This window comes from Neophocaena asiaeorientalis, unplaced genomic scaffold (assembly GCF_003031525.2).
Source record: "Neophocaena asiaeorientalis asiaeorientalis breed wild unplaced genomic scaffold, Neophocaena_asiaeorientalis_V1.1 scaffold92, whole genome shotgun sequence".
Taxonomy (NCBI): Eukaryota; Metazoa; Chordata; class Mammalia; order Artiodactyla; family Phocoenidae; genus Neophocaena; species Neophocaena asiaeorientalis.
The window spans coordinates 2,759,303-2,772,730 of NW_020174057.1; the positions used below are offsets into that span (position 1 = coordinate 2,759,303).

At 36.7% G+C, this 13,428-nt stretch overlaps 1 protein-coding gene across 2 annotated transcripts in view; it reads left to right on the top strand.

The window, feature by feature from the left end:
* Positions 1-13,428, top strand: part of CEP83 (centrosomal protein 83) — a 110,385-nt gene that overhangs the window by 54,290 nt on the left and 42,667 nt on the right. For both annotated transcript variants that reach the window (XM_024754391.1, XM_024754390.1), the window contains exons 5-6: positions 5,721-5,813; positions 7,686-7,817. In XM_024754391.1, the coding sequence (XP_024610159.1) occupies positions 5,721-5,813; positions 7,686-7,817 (225 nt within the window). The remainder of the gene's footprint in view (positions 1-5,720; positions 5,814-7,685; positions 7,818-13,428) is intronic.

Below are 13,428 nucleotides of genomic sequence, written 5' to 3' on the forward strand. Positions count from 1 at the left end.
GATGTGATCTATCCTGGAGAATGTTCCATGCGCACTTGAGAAGAAAGTGTAATCTGCTGTTTTTGGATGGAATGTCCCGTAAATATCAATTAAATCTATCTGGTCTTTTGTGTCATTTAAAGCTTGTGTTTCCTTATTAATTTTCTGTTTGGATGATCTGTCCATTGGTGTAAGTGGGGTGTTGAAGTCCCCCACTACTATTGTGTTACTGTCGATTTCCTCTTTTATAGCTGTTAGCAGTTGCCTTATGTATTGAGGTGCTCCTGTGTTGGGTGCATATATATTTATAATTGTTATATCTTCTTGGATTGATCCCTTCATCATTATGTATTGTCCTTCCTTGTCTCTTGTAACATTCTTTGTTTTAAAGTCTATTTTATCTGCTATGAGTATTGCTACTCCAGCTTTCTTTTGATTTCCATTTGCATGGAATATCTTTTTCCATCCCCTCACTTTCAGTGTGTATGTGTCCCTAGGTCTGAAGTGGGTCTCTTGTAGACAGCATATATATGGGTTTTGTTTTTGTATCCATTCAGAGAGCCTGTGTCTTTTGGTTGGAGCATTTAATCCATTCACGTTTAAGGGAATTATCAATATGGTTATTCCTATTACCATTTTCTTAATTGTTTTGGGTCTGTTTTTGTAGGTCCTTTTCTTCTCTTGTGTTTCCCACTTAGAGAAGTTCCTTTAGCATTTGTACAGCTGGTTTGGTGGTGCTGAATTCTCTTAGCTTTTGCTTGTCTGTAAAGCTTTTGATTTCTCCATCAAATTTGAATGAGATCCTTGCTGGGTAGAGTAATCTTGGTTGTAGGTTCTTCCCTTTCATCACTTTAAATATGTCATGCCACTCCCTTCTGGCTTGTAGAGTTTCTGCTGAGAAGTCAGCTGTTAACCTTATGTGAGTTCCCTTGTATGTTGTCATTTTTCCCTTGCTGCTTTCAGTAATTTTTCTTTGTCTTTAATTTTTGCCAGTTTGATTACTATGTGTCTCAGTGTGTTTCTCCTTGGGTTTATTCTGTCTGGTACTCTCTGTGCTTCCTGGACTTGCATGGCTATTTCCTTTCCCATGTTAGGGAAGTTTTCAACTATAATCTCTACAAATATTTTTTTGGGTCCTTTCTCTCTCTCTTCTCCTTCTGGGACCCCTATAATGTGAATGTTGTTGTGTTTAATATTGTCCCAGAGGTCTCTTAGGCTATCTTCATTGCTTTTCATTCTTTATTCTGTTCTGCAGGAGTGAATTTCACCATTCTGTCTTCCAGCTCACTTATTCCGTTCTTCTGCTTCAGTTATTCTGCTATTGATTCCTTCTAGTGTATTTTTCATTTCAGTTATTGTATTGTTTATTTCTGTTTGTTCTCTAATTCTTCTAGGTCTTTGTTAAACATTTCTTGCATCTTCTTCATCTTTGCCTCCTTCCTTTTTCCGAGGTCCTGGTTCAGCTTCAGCTTCACTGTCATTATTCGGAATTCTTTTTCTGGAAGGTTGCCTATCTCCACTTCATTTAGTTGTTTTTTCTGGGGTTTTATCTTGTTCCTTCATCTGGTACATAGCCCTCTGCCTTTTCATCTTGTCTATCTTTCTGTGAATGTGGTTTTTGTTCCACAGGCTGCAGGATTGTAGTTCTTCTTGCTTCTGTTGTCTGCCCTCTGGTGGATGAGGCTATCTAAGAGGCTTGTGCAAGTTTCCTGATGGGAGGGACTGGTGTCGGGTAGAGCTGGCTGTTGCTCTGGTGGGCAGAGCTCAGTAAAACTGTAATCCACTTGTCTGCTGATGGGTAGGGCTGGGTTCCCTCCCTGTTGGTTGTTTGCCCTGAGGCATCCCAACACTGGAGCCTACCTGGACTTTTTGGTGGGGCTAATGGCAAACTCTGGGAGGGCTCAAGCCAAGGAGTACTTCCCAGAACTTCTGCTACCAGTGTCCTTGTCCTCACAGTGAGACACAGCCACCCCCACCTCTGCAAGAGACCCTCCAACACTAGCAGGTAGGTCTGGTTCAGTCTCCCATGGGGTCACTGCTCCTTCCCCTGGGTCCCGATGTGCACATTACTTTGTGTGTGCCCTCCAAGAGTGGACTCTCTGTTTCCGCCAGTCCTGTCAAAGTCCTGCAGTCAAATCCTGCTAACCTTCAAAGTCTGATTCTCTGGGAATTCCTCCTCCCATTGACAGACTCCCAGGTTGGGAAGCCTGACATGGGGCTCAGAACCTTCACTTCAGAGGATGGACTTCTGTGGTATAAGTGTTCTCCAGTTTGTGAGTCACCCACCCAGCAGTTATGGGATTTGATTTTATTGTGATTGCGCCCCTCCTACCATCTCATTGAGGCTTCTCCTTTGTCTTTGGATGTGGGGTATCGTTTTTGGTGAGTTCCAGTGTCTACCTGTCGATGATTGTTCAACAGTTAGTTGTGATTTCGGTGCTCTCGCAAGAGGGAGTGAGCGCACGTCCTTCTGCTCCACCATCTTGAACCAGTCTCCTCCCCAATATCATTTATTGAAGAGGCTGTTTCAGGCCTTGAATTCCAGTCTGTAATCCATTTTGAGTTAATTTGTATATGGTGTAAGATAGTCGTCTAGTTTTATTTTTTTGCATGTGGTGGTCCAGTTTTCCCACCAGTATCACTTATTGAAGAGACTGTCCTTTCTGCAGTGTATTTTTTTCTTCTTTTGTCATAGATTAAATGTCCATATATGCATGGGTTTATTTCTGGGCTCTCTATATTCTGTTCCATTGATCTATGTGTCTGTTTTTGTGCCGGTATCATTGTGAATTTTACTTTGGTGAGTGCTAGATATTTCTGTATTCTGGTAAATATTCTTAAGCTTTGTTCTGGGACACAGTTCCTTGGAAACAGTTTTATCATTCTGAGTCTTGCTTTTAAGATTTGTTAAGTGAGAACAGATTAGTGTTTAGTGCTAATTATTTCCCACTACTGAGAGCCTTCTGAGTCCTCTACTCGTATCTCTCTGAAATGAAGTTTTAAGTCTGGCTTTTGGGAAAAGGAACTCTGTGTGAGCTCTAAATACTCATCCCTCTAATCCTTTCAGGTGGTCCTTTGCCATGGCCAGGAAGCTTTTGCAAAGCTCACCTTCTGTGTTTTCTGTCTCTTAGGGATCTTTCTTGCTTCATTATGTCCAATGTCTTGAAAACCATTGTTTTTTTTTTTGTTCAGTCTTTTGTTTGTTTCAGGCAGGAGGGTAAACCTGGTCTCTATGCCATCTGCTGGCAGTGGAAGCACTTTTTTTTTTTTTTGCGGTATGTGGGCCTCTCACTGCTGTGGCCTCTCCCGTTGTGGAGCACAGGCTCCGGACGCGCAGGCTCAGCGGCCATGGCTCACGGGCCCAGCTGCTCCGCGGCATGTGGGATCTTCCCGGAATGGGGCACGAACCCGTGTCCCCTGCATCAGCAGGCGGACTCTGAACTGCTGCGCCACCAGGGAAGCCCAGCACTTTTATTTTTAATTAAAATATTTTAATTAATTATGGAAATCTCAAACAAGTACAGAAGTATAGTGAGTGGTATGATGCATCCCCACATACCCATCACCCAGCATCAGTAATTACCATCTCTGAGCCAGTCTTGTTTTATCTTTTAACACTTCTGCCTCTGTCTCTCAACCCTTCTGGATTATTTTGAAGCAAATCATATCATCTCAACCCTAAATATTTTAGTATACATCTCTATTATATACCAAAGCAGTTCCTCAAAAGTGTTTCCACAATACCATTTACATACCTAAAGTACTTATTTCTTTGAACCTCTTAGTGTTGTGTCTTTGTTCATGTATTCCTAATTTTCTCACAGTTTTGCTTGTTATTTTTAAAGTTGGTTTGTTTGAAAAAGCATCCAAATAAAATTTACTTATTCTTTTTTAATTACCATTCCTTCTCACTTTGGACTTGAAATTATTACAGACTCTTGACATCATAAACCATATTATAACAGGATCTTTCCATCTGGTTTCTTTAGCCCCATTCACTGCCTCTCCTTCCCATAGCCACCAGTTCTCTCCCACCAAAACTTTTGATCCATCTTGCTTCCTCCTAAAATATACATATGGTAATGCTGTTCTTAAGCTTAAAAACCTTCAGTGAATAAGCAAGGTACAGAAAAATGTGTATGGTATGCCTTTCTTTATAGAAAACTTAGAAGTATTATATATCTGTGTACTGCTTCAAGAAGGATACATAAATTATTGACAGTGGTTGCTTCCTAAGAGGGAAACTAGATGACTGAAGTAAGAAGACTTAGTTTTTTAATATTATATTTTATTTTGTTTGAATTATTTTATTTATGTAATTTATTCACTTTAAGTAAAAGGAAAAAATTTTTAAATACTGAGTAAATTATAAGAATATGAACTTGGTGTTCAGGAAGCTTCCACTAAGTGGCTCCCACCTCTTTTCCTTTTGTTTCCAGCCAGGATGCAGCCCTCCAAGGTGGCATTTAATGGAAATGTGTCAGCATGGCCTTGGTGTCACAGAGTCTAGAGATTACTACCAACATTAACACAGGGGCCCAGGATTCTAAATTTTCTGTAGTGCTTAGGGTGGTTCTACCTAAAATTCCTTTAGGTCACCTTTGAGGAGCATTTTTCTCCCCAGGGAATTTAATATTTTATCCATTCTTTGGTTTTACCTAAGCTTTAGTTTTCCCATTCCTTTGATGTGCCATTCTTTCTGTCCTAAATATCTATTTTGTTCATCTTTACCTTTCTGGTAAGCCTGTATTGCCTATTTTTATAGGTATTCGTATGTATAAATTATTTTTCACTTGAAAGTTTGAACTTTTTATGGGGAGAGATATACTTCCTTTGAGGTTTGTAATCTTTAGCAAGTTTGACTCTGTGTTTCAGTTTTGATAAAAAGGGGTATGATAATGTAGCTATATTCTGGATTGTTGTAGGGATTAAATTAATGCATGTAAGGAATTTAGAACAGGATGTTATGTAGATTATAGTATGTTGCATAATGCTTTACATATAGTAGGCATTCATTCAGTAAAGTTTTTGGAATATTTGGAGTATTGATGAATAAACAAATGAATATTATTCTTAGTTTTCAGAGATTAATGTAAATACAAACTAGGTCTTTTTTTTTTTTTTTTTACAACTAGTATTCATTAATTAATTGATTCAAGAAATAATCGAGTGTTTCCTTTGTGCTAGGCAGTAGTGCGAGGTTTCGGGAACACATGGTGACTAAAGACTAACTGTGTGTTCTTTTAAGGAGCTTACGTAAATACTTATTGAAATATGAGTTCTATAAGAGTATAACATGGAGGAGCCTAAAGTAATTTTGCTGGTAAATATCAGCTTTCTCTGGTTGAAAATAAGTCTGAAGAATTTCCTGTGGTATACCAAATTGTTATACCTTTATTTTGCTTGCTTTAGAAAATAGAATCAGCCACTGTATCCAACATGATAATCTTAGCTGCCAACATAGTTTTTCCTATTAATAACAATAATAATAATCAGTAATTGTCTTTACCTCATGTTAATGGAATTTTGGACGTCTCTGAGAGCTTGAAATTGAGTTTCTTTGTTTCACATGATGGTTCTGTTTATATAATGGTTATTGTAAAATTAGGTATATCATGAAATTTCTGTTAGTTTAATTTCATTGTCATAATTAGGAGAGAAGCTTTGAAATTTGTCTGATTCTTCAATTTAATATTTGTGATTTCATATTTAGAATTGTTTTATATTTCTCTACGTATTAGGTATTAAGTCCACAAAAGTTGGAATTGTTACGAGCTGAAATACAACAAGAACTAGAAACTCCAATGAGAGAATGTTTTAGGCATCTGGATGAAGTAAGTAATTTGTATAGAAGGTCTGTGCATTTATCTACATGTGGCTGTGAAAGGCTTGAGGAAACGCATCATTCTCCTACTCAAAAGCCCTGCAGCAGCTTCCGTTCTTACTCAGAGTCCTTATAGCAGCCTTTAAGACTGCACACGATCAGATCCCATTCTTGTGTCCACATTTGGCCTTCTTGGTGTTTCTCTGGCACTTCAGAAATGGTGCAGTTCAAGTCTTTGCCCTAGCTGTTATTCCTGCCACATATCTCTTGGCTAATTTTCTCATCTTTTTCAAGTCTGCTGAAATTTCACCTTTCCAGTGGGGCCTACTTTGACCAACCCCTGACTCCTTTTAATATTGCAACTTGCCTTTCCTGTCACTCTTTAGACTTTTGGATACCCATTTACCCTGCTCTACTTTTTATTTTTCTCTAGTATTTATAATCTTCTAATATGCTATATAATATTTATTGTGCTTATTTTTAAAATTCTCCCTTTTACAACTGCTAGAATGTAAGTTGTATGAAAGGAGGAACCTTTATCTGGTTTTGTTCACTGTTAGAGTACACGTTCCTAAAACACTTCCTAGCATACAACAGGTGCTCAATTAATGTTTGCTGAATGAAAGAATGAATTTCATGCAGCCTCAGAAAAGGAAAAATTTTTTAGTTTTTCTTCAGATTGAGATCAGTCTCCTCATATGAAATGTTGGTATGTTTAATAAAGGGAACAGGAAGAGATGACAGATATTGACTATATTAGGTACTATCCTAGACATTTTATACGTTATCTTATTTAATAAACATACTGGGCCTTATACATACAAATGAATATTGTCCCCCTCAAAATGGTCCTCTTTGGAAAGTTGTAGACTAGTGATGCTGTCATTGCACAAAACAGTTGTGGGAATCCTCATTTATAAATGATTTTCTGGCTTGATAAAGTCATCTTTTCAATATCATTCTGATGGGTAACCAGAGCATTATGGTTTAGGAGTAGATTTAATTTTGGATTATAAAAAATTACTTAAATCTGAGGTAGGTGATCAAGTTAAGTAAAAGCATGTTTTTTTTTTTTTTTTTTTTTTTAAAAAGTATGTTTCTAATAAAATCACAAAACCCACTTTCTTGGTTTGTAAACAGGCTTAGAAATCTTTCAACTAAAGATTTATAGTGAGCTGAGTATTTTAGGAGGCATGCTTTCCTTGTTAATTCCCTGATGTATGTTGGACTAGTGTCTCCATCTTCCTGCTCTGTTGCCTGAGTTTTTATTGAGATTCAGAATGCCAGCAGCTTTTGAAGTGTTAGGAAACAGAATTTTAGAGCATAGGCATTGCATGTGTTCTTGGTTAGTCAGGAGAGTTGGTGCTACATATATACTTCAGACTAGTGTGTTGAATTGGACTATCATTGTAATATTTGACTGAACCTTGAGTTACTGTACTAAACATTCAAATAATCATTTACCTACTTAGAATTCATCCTTTTTGACTTTTAAGGGGGTATTTTATATTTTATTATAGAATTAATTTTTAAAATCTATTTTGAAAGGTGTGCTACATTTTTAAATATTATTTTATTAAGCCCAGAGGTCAAAAGTTTTGATATGCTAATACATTTTTATTATTAGAATCAGTGAGGAAATAAGATTAATTGAAGGGTAATTTGTTTTACTGATACCTTTTCAGGAGTGTGCTAGTTCTGTTTGTAGCATTCTTGCAATGAGAACTTTTCCAAGATTTGTTTATACTTCTGTTAAGCTTAATTTACTTTTAGAATGGCTCTTAGTATAAAACAATTTAAAATTTTTGAAAAGGTGATTTTTGAAGTGAGTACAAATTTCATTTATAAATTTGTGATAAATTACAATCTTCTTTTAATTTAGGAAGTAGAAAAGTATAGAGCTGAATATAATAAACTTCGCTATGAGCATACATTTCTCAAATCAGAATTTGAACACCAGAAAGAAGAATGTGCACGTATTTTAGAAGAAGAAAAAATAAAATATGAATCAGAGGTGAGTGACTGATTATACTAGTTTAGTCATTATCCTGCTAGTCAATAAAATTTTATGATTTTATATTTTTTGTGAATCTCAACCTAAAGTTGATTGCATAATTGTTTTATTAATTAATGGTTAAGTATTTGTCATGATTTTCATCTGCTCTATAGCAACATTTTTCTGGTGAATGTTCTTTTTGGACTGTTAAAAGAGGAAAAGATGAAGAAAATTTATTTTGCCCCAGTCAGTGGAGATAGATAGCAGAGACAGACTTCTCTTTGCAAATACAGTTTGTCTGTGTGATTGCTTATTTAGCACTGTCCCCCTCTACTTATTGGAATCAAACCATGTTCAGGAGAGCTCTGGCTGTCAGCCCATGCTCCTTGTTTCCACTGATACAAACAAGGGGTTTATACATTAGGGTGTGCCCATCACCATCACTTCGTTCTTTATGGCATCTACAACTGCAACATTCTGTCTCTGATGCCTATAGCCTATACCCCTATTCTCTATCTATTAAGTTTGGCAGCCTCTCTTGCATTTTGTCGTTTGTCTCCTAATTTTGCCAAAAACGAGGTTTGTGTCTCTTATTCTTCATGTTGCTTTTAGGTGATTTTTCAGGATGGAAAGAGAGAAATATCAGTTTTATGTTGCTATATTCAAATAAGAAATCTAATGCTAGTTGAATTTATTAAAAAATAGCTTGTTGGCCGTACTTACATGAAGCATTCTATGTACAAACACATCTTCATAATACATTTATTGCATTGACTTTATTTGGAATTAAGAGCTAAAATATACTCTCCTTCCTTTACAAATTACTAATTGGATCAGACTGATTTCTTCTTATCAGTAAGCAAATTCCTCCATGATTGTTTGAAAAGTAAGAAGTTGAATGAACTTTGGATCATTTGAGTCCATTAAGAATTTGGTACCAAAAAACTATAAATAATTATAGTCTTTTTCATTAAAAAAATTATTTATTTTTTTTTACATATGATCTCATGTCTATTATGGTCAGTGATATGGAGCAGGACCGTCTTATTTTCTCCATTTTAAATGGCGACACTGAAGCACGAGATAAGTGACTTGCCCAAAGTCTCACAGAAACTCAGCAGCCAAGTTAACAGTAGAACTCAGGTACCCCAACTCCCACCCAGAGTTTTAAGTTTCAAATTATTAATGATTTGAGGTTGCCATGCTAATTAGGGGCCATCTAACCACTGTAATATTGTAGAGAGATCAATTGATTTATATTATGTAAGATTTTGAGTCTGTAATTATGATAGACTTAAAGGAACTACATATAAAAATTTTCCTGTGGAAAAAAAAGAATGATAAAAAGATTTCCAACCTAAAATGTAGATTTAGTAAATTGAAGAGTCACTACTGAGGCTGAAGATAGTGATGCTTTATTTTATACTTTGCTTTTAAAATCTAATGTTGATGTTTATCTGGTAATGATTATTTGTATTCTGTAGTTTCTAGTTTTATTGTGTTTTTAAACAATGAAACCTGCATCTGAAACCTGATGCCTATTCTATTTTTCACCCATGAAAGGCCAAATGATATTCATTAAAAATTTTAAGGTGCCAGTGGCATCTTAAATAATTTTCTAATTGGAATGTCTTATGACATTCTTAGAAATCTGGAGATAAACCGCTAGCTAAGAAGCTATGATTAGTAAAGGCTAGAAAAGTAAAACTTTCTAATAAGACTGAAGTTCTCGTATGAGTGTGTTTCGTGTTTGGTAATTGCAATCGTTGTTGCTTTTGTTGTGGTCATCCATTTACAATGCTTGGTGTCAGCTTATCTCTTGTAAAAATAAAATACAGTGTGTGTGTGAGTTGTGGGGGAAAAAAAAAGACTGAAGTTCTCTCCTTTCTACTTCCTAGTTGATTATGCAGGAGTAATATTAATTAGTGGATAATTGGCTGTCTGCTTTCGTTCCATCACTTATCTTTACACTCCAGTTTCTCTTTACAATTAAAGTAAAAACTAGTGAGATGATGTGGACACAAAACAGCAGTAAAACTTCAAAGTAAAGCCTACTCTTGCCATCTATCAGCTTTACAATTTTAACTGGTATAAAATATATTAGCTTGGTGTACTAAAAATAATTGGATTTTCTTGCATTAGTTAAGGACTCACACAATACTGTACATTTTCACTTCTACAGTTAAAAGAAATAACTGAATATTCTTTAGTGTTTTGTTTCATAGGGGGATACTTGAGGAAGATTTTGTCAGTGTTTTCCTGAGGAGCACTCTAGGAATTCACATGTCCCTCATGATATTTTGAAGTTTAAAAAGTATATGAAAGAAGATATCTTTATGAAAAAGATAATGGCATGATTTCTCAGTGCATCTGACTGTATACAGATGAAATTCTGAAGTTACATATATAGTTGTTATTTGGAAGTGGTACTACTGTGTTTATATTTTATTAGGACTCTGATTTTATATTATTCTGCAAATAGTAATGAAGAGCAGTACAAAGAGTTATTAGGTACAGGTGATTGTAATGTAGCCTGAATGAGTGAAAGAGTAATCCGGTGGAGATACTAAGATCTTGAGAGAGGGCAGTGAGCCCTGCATCATATGAAGACCTGTCAGTGACACAGTACATAGTGACAGGTCTCCGAGATTATTCCATCATGCTTTCCAAACCGGCTGAGCTCTACCTTGGCTTGTATGGGGCTGGTGATAAGCCAAATTTCCTATGGCAAAGAAGGAGAACTTCTTTGGGTCCCTGTTACCACATGCTGTTTTTTCATTATAGCACTGGTAGCACAGAACTCGATGATGCGCTCCTTCTTTGGGTCCTTATCCTGACATGTACGTCGGTAGACATCATGAAATCTCTCAAAACACTTCTTTTTTGTTCTGATAGGTTTTGAAGTTCTATCTGGAGTGCTGCTTTAGGTCCCGGTGGGTTCCGTTATCTGAAATATTCCAAGTTCTCTAACTTACACCCTTCTCAGATTGCTCTGAACTATTGATACATTCCAATAGCTAAAAGTCTCCCAAATTAAAATTAAATTACTTCACAGTTGGAATTCTCTGGAATTGATTTTAGCAAACTTTTAAGAAGGGCTTTGTGAAATTTTACTCATTAAACTTTTCTGTGAAAGCAGTTTTGAATATCTCAAAAACAACTTTTTGCCTGTAAAATTTGAAACATTTTAGATGTTCATTTAGCATGACGCGGGGAACGGACGTACCTTCTCTGTGCACCAGTGTCATCTATAAAATGGTGCTGTCAGTAGCATCTCTCTCATGGAGTTGTTTTGAGGGTTTAATAAATTAGTGTGTGCAAAGTGCTTAGACAGCACATAGTAAGTCTTCAGTAAGTGGTAGTTGCTAATTTAAAGTTCCATGTGCTCAGATTTCTTGAGTATATGATCTTGTCCTTTACTTGAGCATGTTAGAGTTTTCAGTGTCAGGTCTGCACTTAGATCCTCTAAGTATTTTGAGGGCATGTCTCATTACAGTGCCTGCATCCCCCGTCTTCATCTCACCATCATCTGACTACTCTGCTTTCAGGTGCTCTCTGCCCTAGCTTTTCCTATCAGTCACAGTTAGTTATCTTTCTTTTACTACAGTCATGACCTCTCGGGGCCTGAAAAAGACATATGTTTATTATCCCTATTCTCTTGTTCAGTTTGAGTAGAATTCTTCTAAAGACACTGAACATCACCTCATTTCCCAACAGTTCTTGCATCCCATCGTCTGATCTTTCCATATTTATGTCTGGGGGCAAATACATAGTCATGGGGAGAAAGTTCTTAGTACTGTCTCTTTCTCTTACTAGGAGAAAGTAAGGAGTTTAAGGAAAGGAGATGTTATCTTCCAAAATTAGATTAAAATATGAACTTTAAATCTGTAAATAATTTAAGTGCTGCCTTCTTCTTAGTGTAAATAAATGAGAAAATGGTTTTGTTTTCCATCATTGATACAGGAAAAATCGATTCTAACACATATAGGGGAAAAGGGGAAACTTGGAATAATAGGAATATAAAAAGGTAAGCTAACTTGACTTTAGAAACAAAGATCAGGGAACTTGAAATTTCATGTGCAAAATGTTTACCATAATGCCTGACAAATAGTAAATATTCAAATTAATGGTATTATCACTATTAGTACCTCACAGCATTAATCATAGTACTAATTTTCATAATAAATATAGTAGATATTTTTAAATAGATTTCATATTTGTAAATGAGAAGCTACAGAAGTTGAAGAAGTGAAAGAAAACAAATAGGGAAAGAGTCCAGACAAACTCCCAGACAAAGTCCCAGACAAACGGATTAATAGAACAGACCAGAGAGTTGAGAAATAGACCCATAGAAATAGCATCATCTGTTCTTTGACAGAGGAGAAAAGGCAGAGTAGAGAAAAATTATCTTTTCAACAAATGATGCTAAAACAACTAGACATGCAAATGCAAAAAAAAAAAAGTGGATCTAGACACAGACCATACAACTTACCAGAAATTAACACAAAATAGATTATAGACCTAAATGTAAAACTTAAAATTATCAGACTCCTAGAAGATAATGTAGGGAAAAACCTAGATGACCTTGGGTTTGGTGATGACTTAGATACACCACCAAGATATGGTACTTGATACATGAAAGAAATAATAAGTTAGACTTCATTGAAGTAAAAACTTTCCACTCTGAAAGACATTTTATTTTATTTATTTATTTATTTTTTGCATTACGCGGGCCTCTCACTGCTGTGGCCTCTCCCGCTGCGGAGTACAGGCTCCAGACGTGCAGGCCCAGTGGCCATGGCCCATGGGCCCAGCCGCTCAGCGGCATGCGGGATCCTCCCGGACCGGGGCATGAACCCACGTCCCCTGCATCGGCAGGTGGACTCCCAACCACTGCGCCACCAGGGAAGCCCTGAAAGACACTCTAGAGAATGAGAAGAGAAGCCATAGGCTAGGAGAAAATATTTGAAAAAGATATATCTGATAAAGGACTGTTACCCAAAATATACAACAAACTCAAACTCAACAATAAGAAGAGAAACAGCTGGATTAAAAAATGGGCCAAAGACCTTAACAAACATCTCACCAAAGAAGATATACAGATGGCAACTTAGCACCTGAAAAGATGTTGAACATCATATGTCATTAGGGAATTCAGGACTTCAAGGGAGATGACATGTGAATCTGAGATTGGAGGAAAAGGGGAGAGCGGAGGCTGTGTCCAAGATCTTTACCCAGAGGATGGATAGCAGTGTGAATATGAGCTCCTCCAGAACAGAGGTTTTATGATTGTAGTTGACCCTTGAACAACATGGGGTTTGAATGGCGCGGGTCCACTTACACCTGGATTTTTAAAAATAAATACACATACAATACTGCATATAAGTGGACCCGCACCATTCAAACCCATGTTGTTCAAGGGTCAACTGTACACAATCCACGGTTGGTCGAATCGGCAGATGTAGAACCCGCCCATACAGAGGACTGATTTGAGCCCTTGGTTTTTGGTATCTGTAGCAGGTCCTGGAACCAATCCTGTCAGATACTGAGAGCCGGCTGGCTGTCTCTGCTTATCTGCTAGGTTCTCTAATGTATCCTTAATACCTAGAGCAGTGCTGCCTATGCAGTA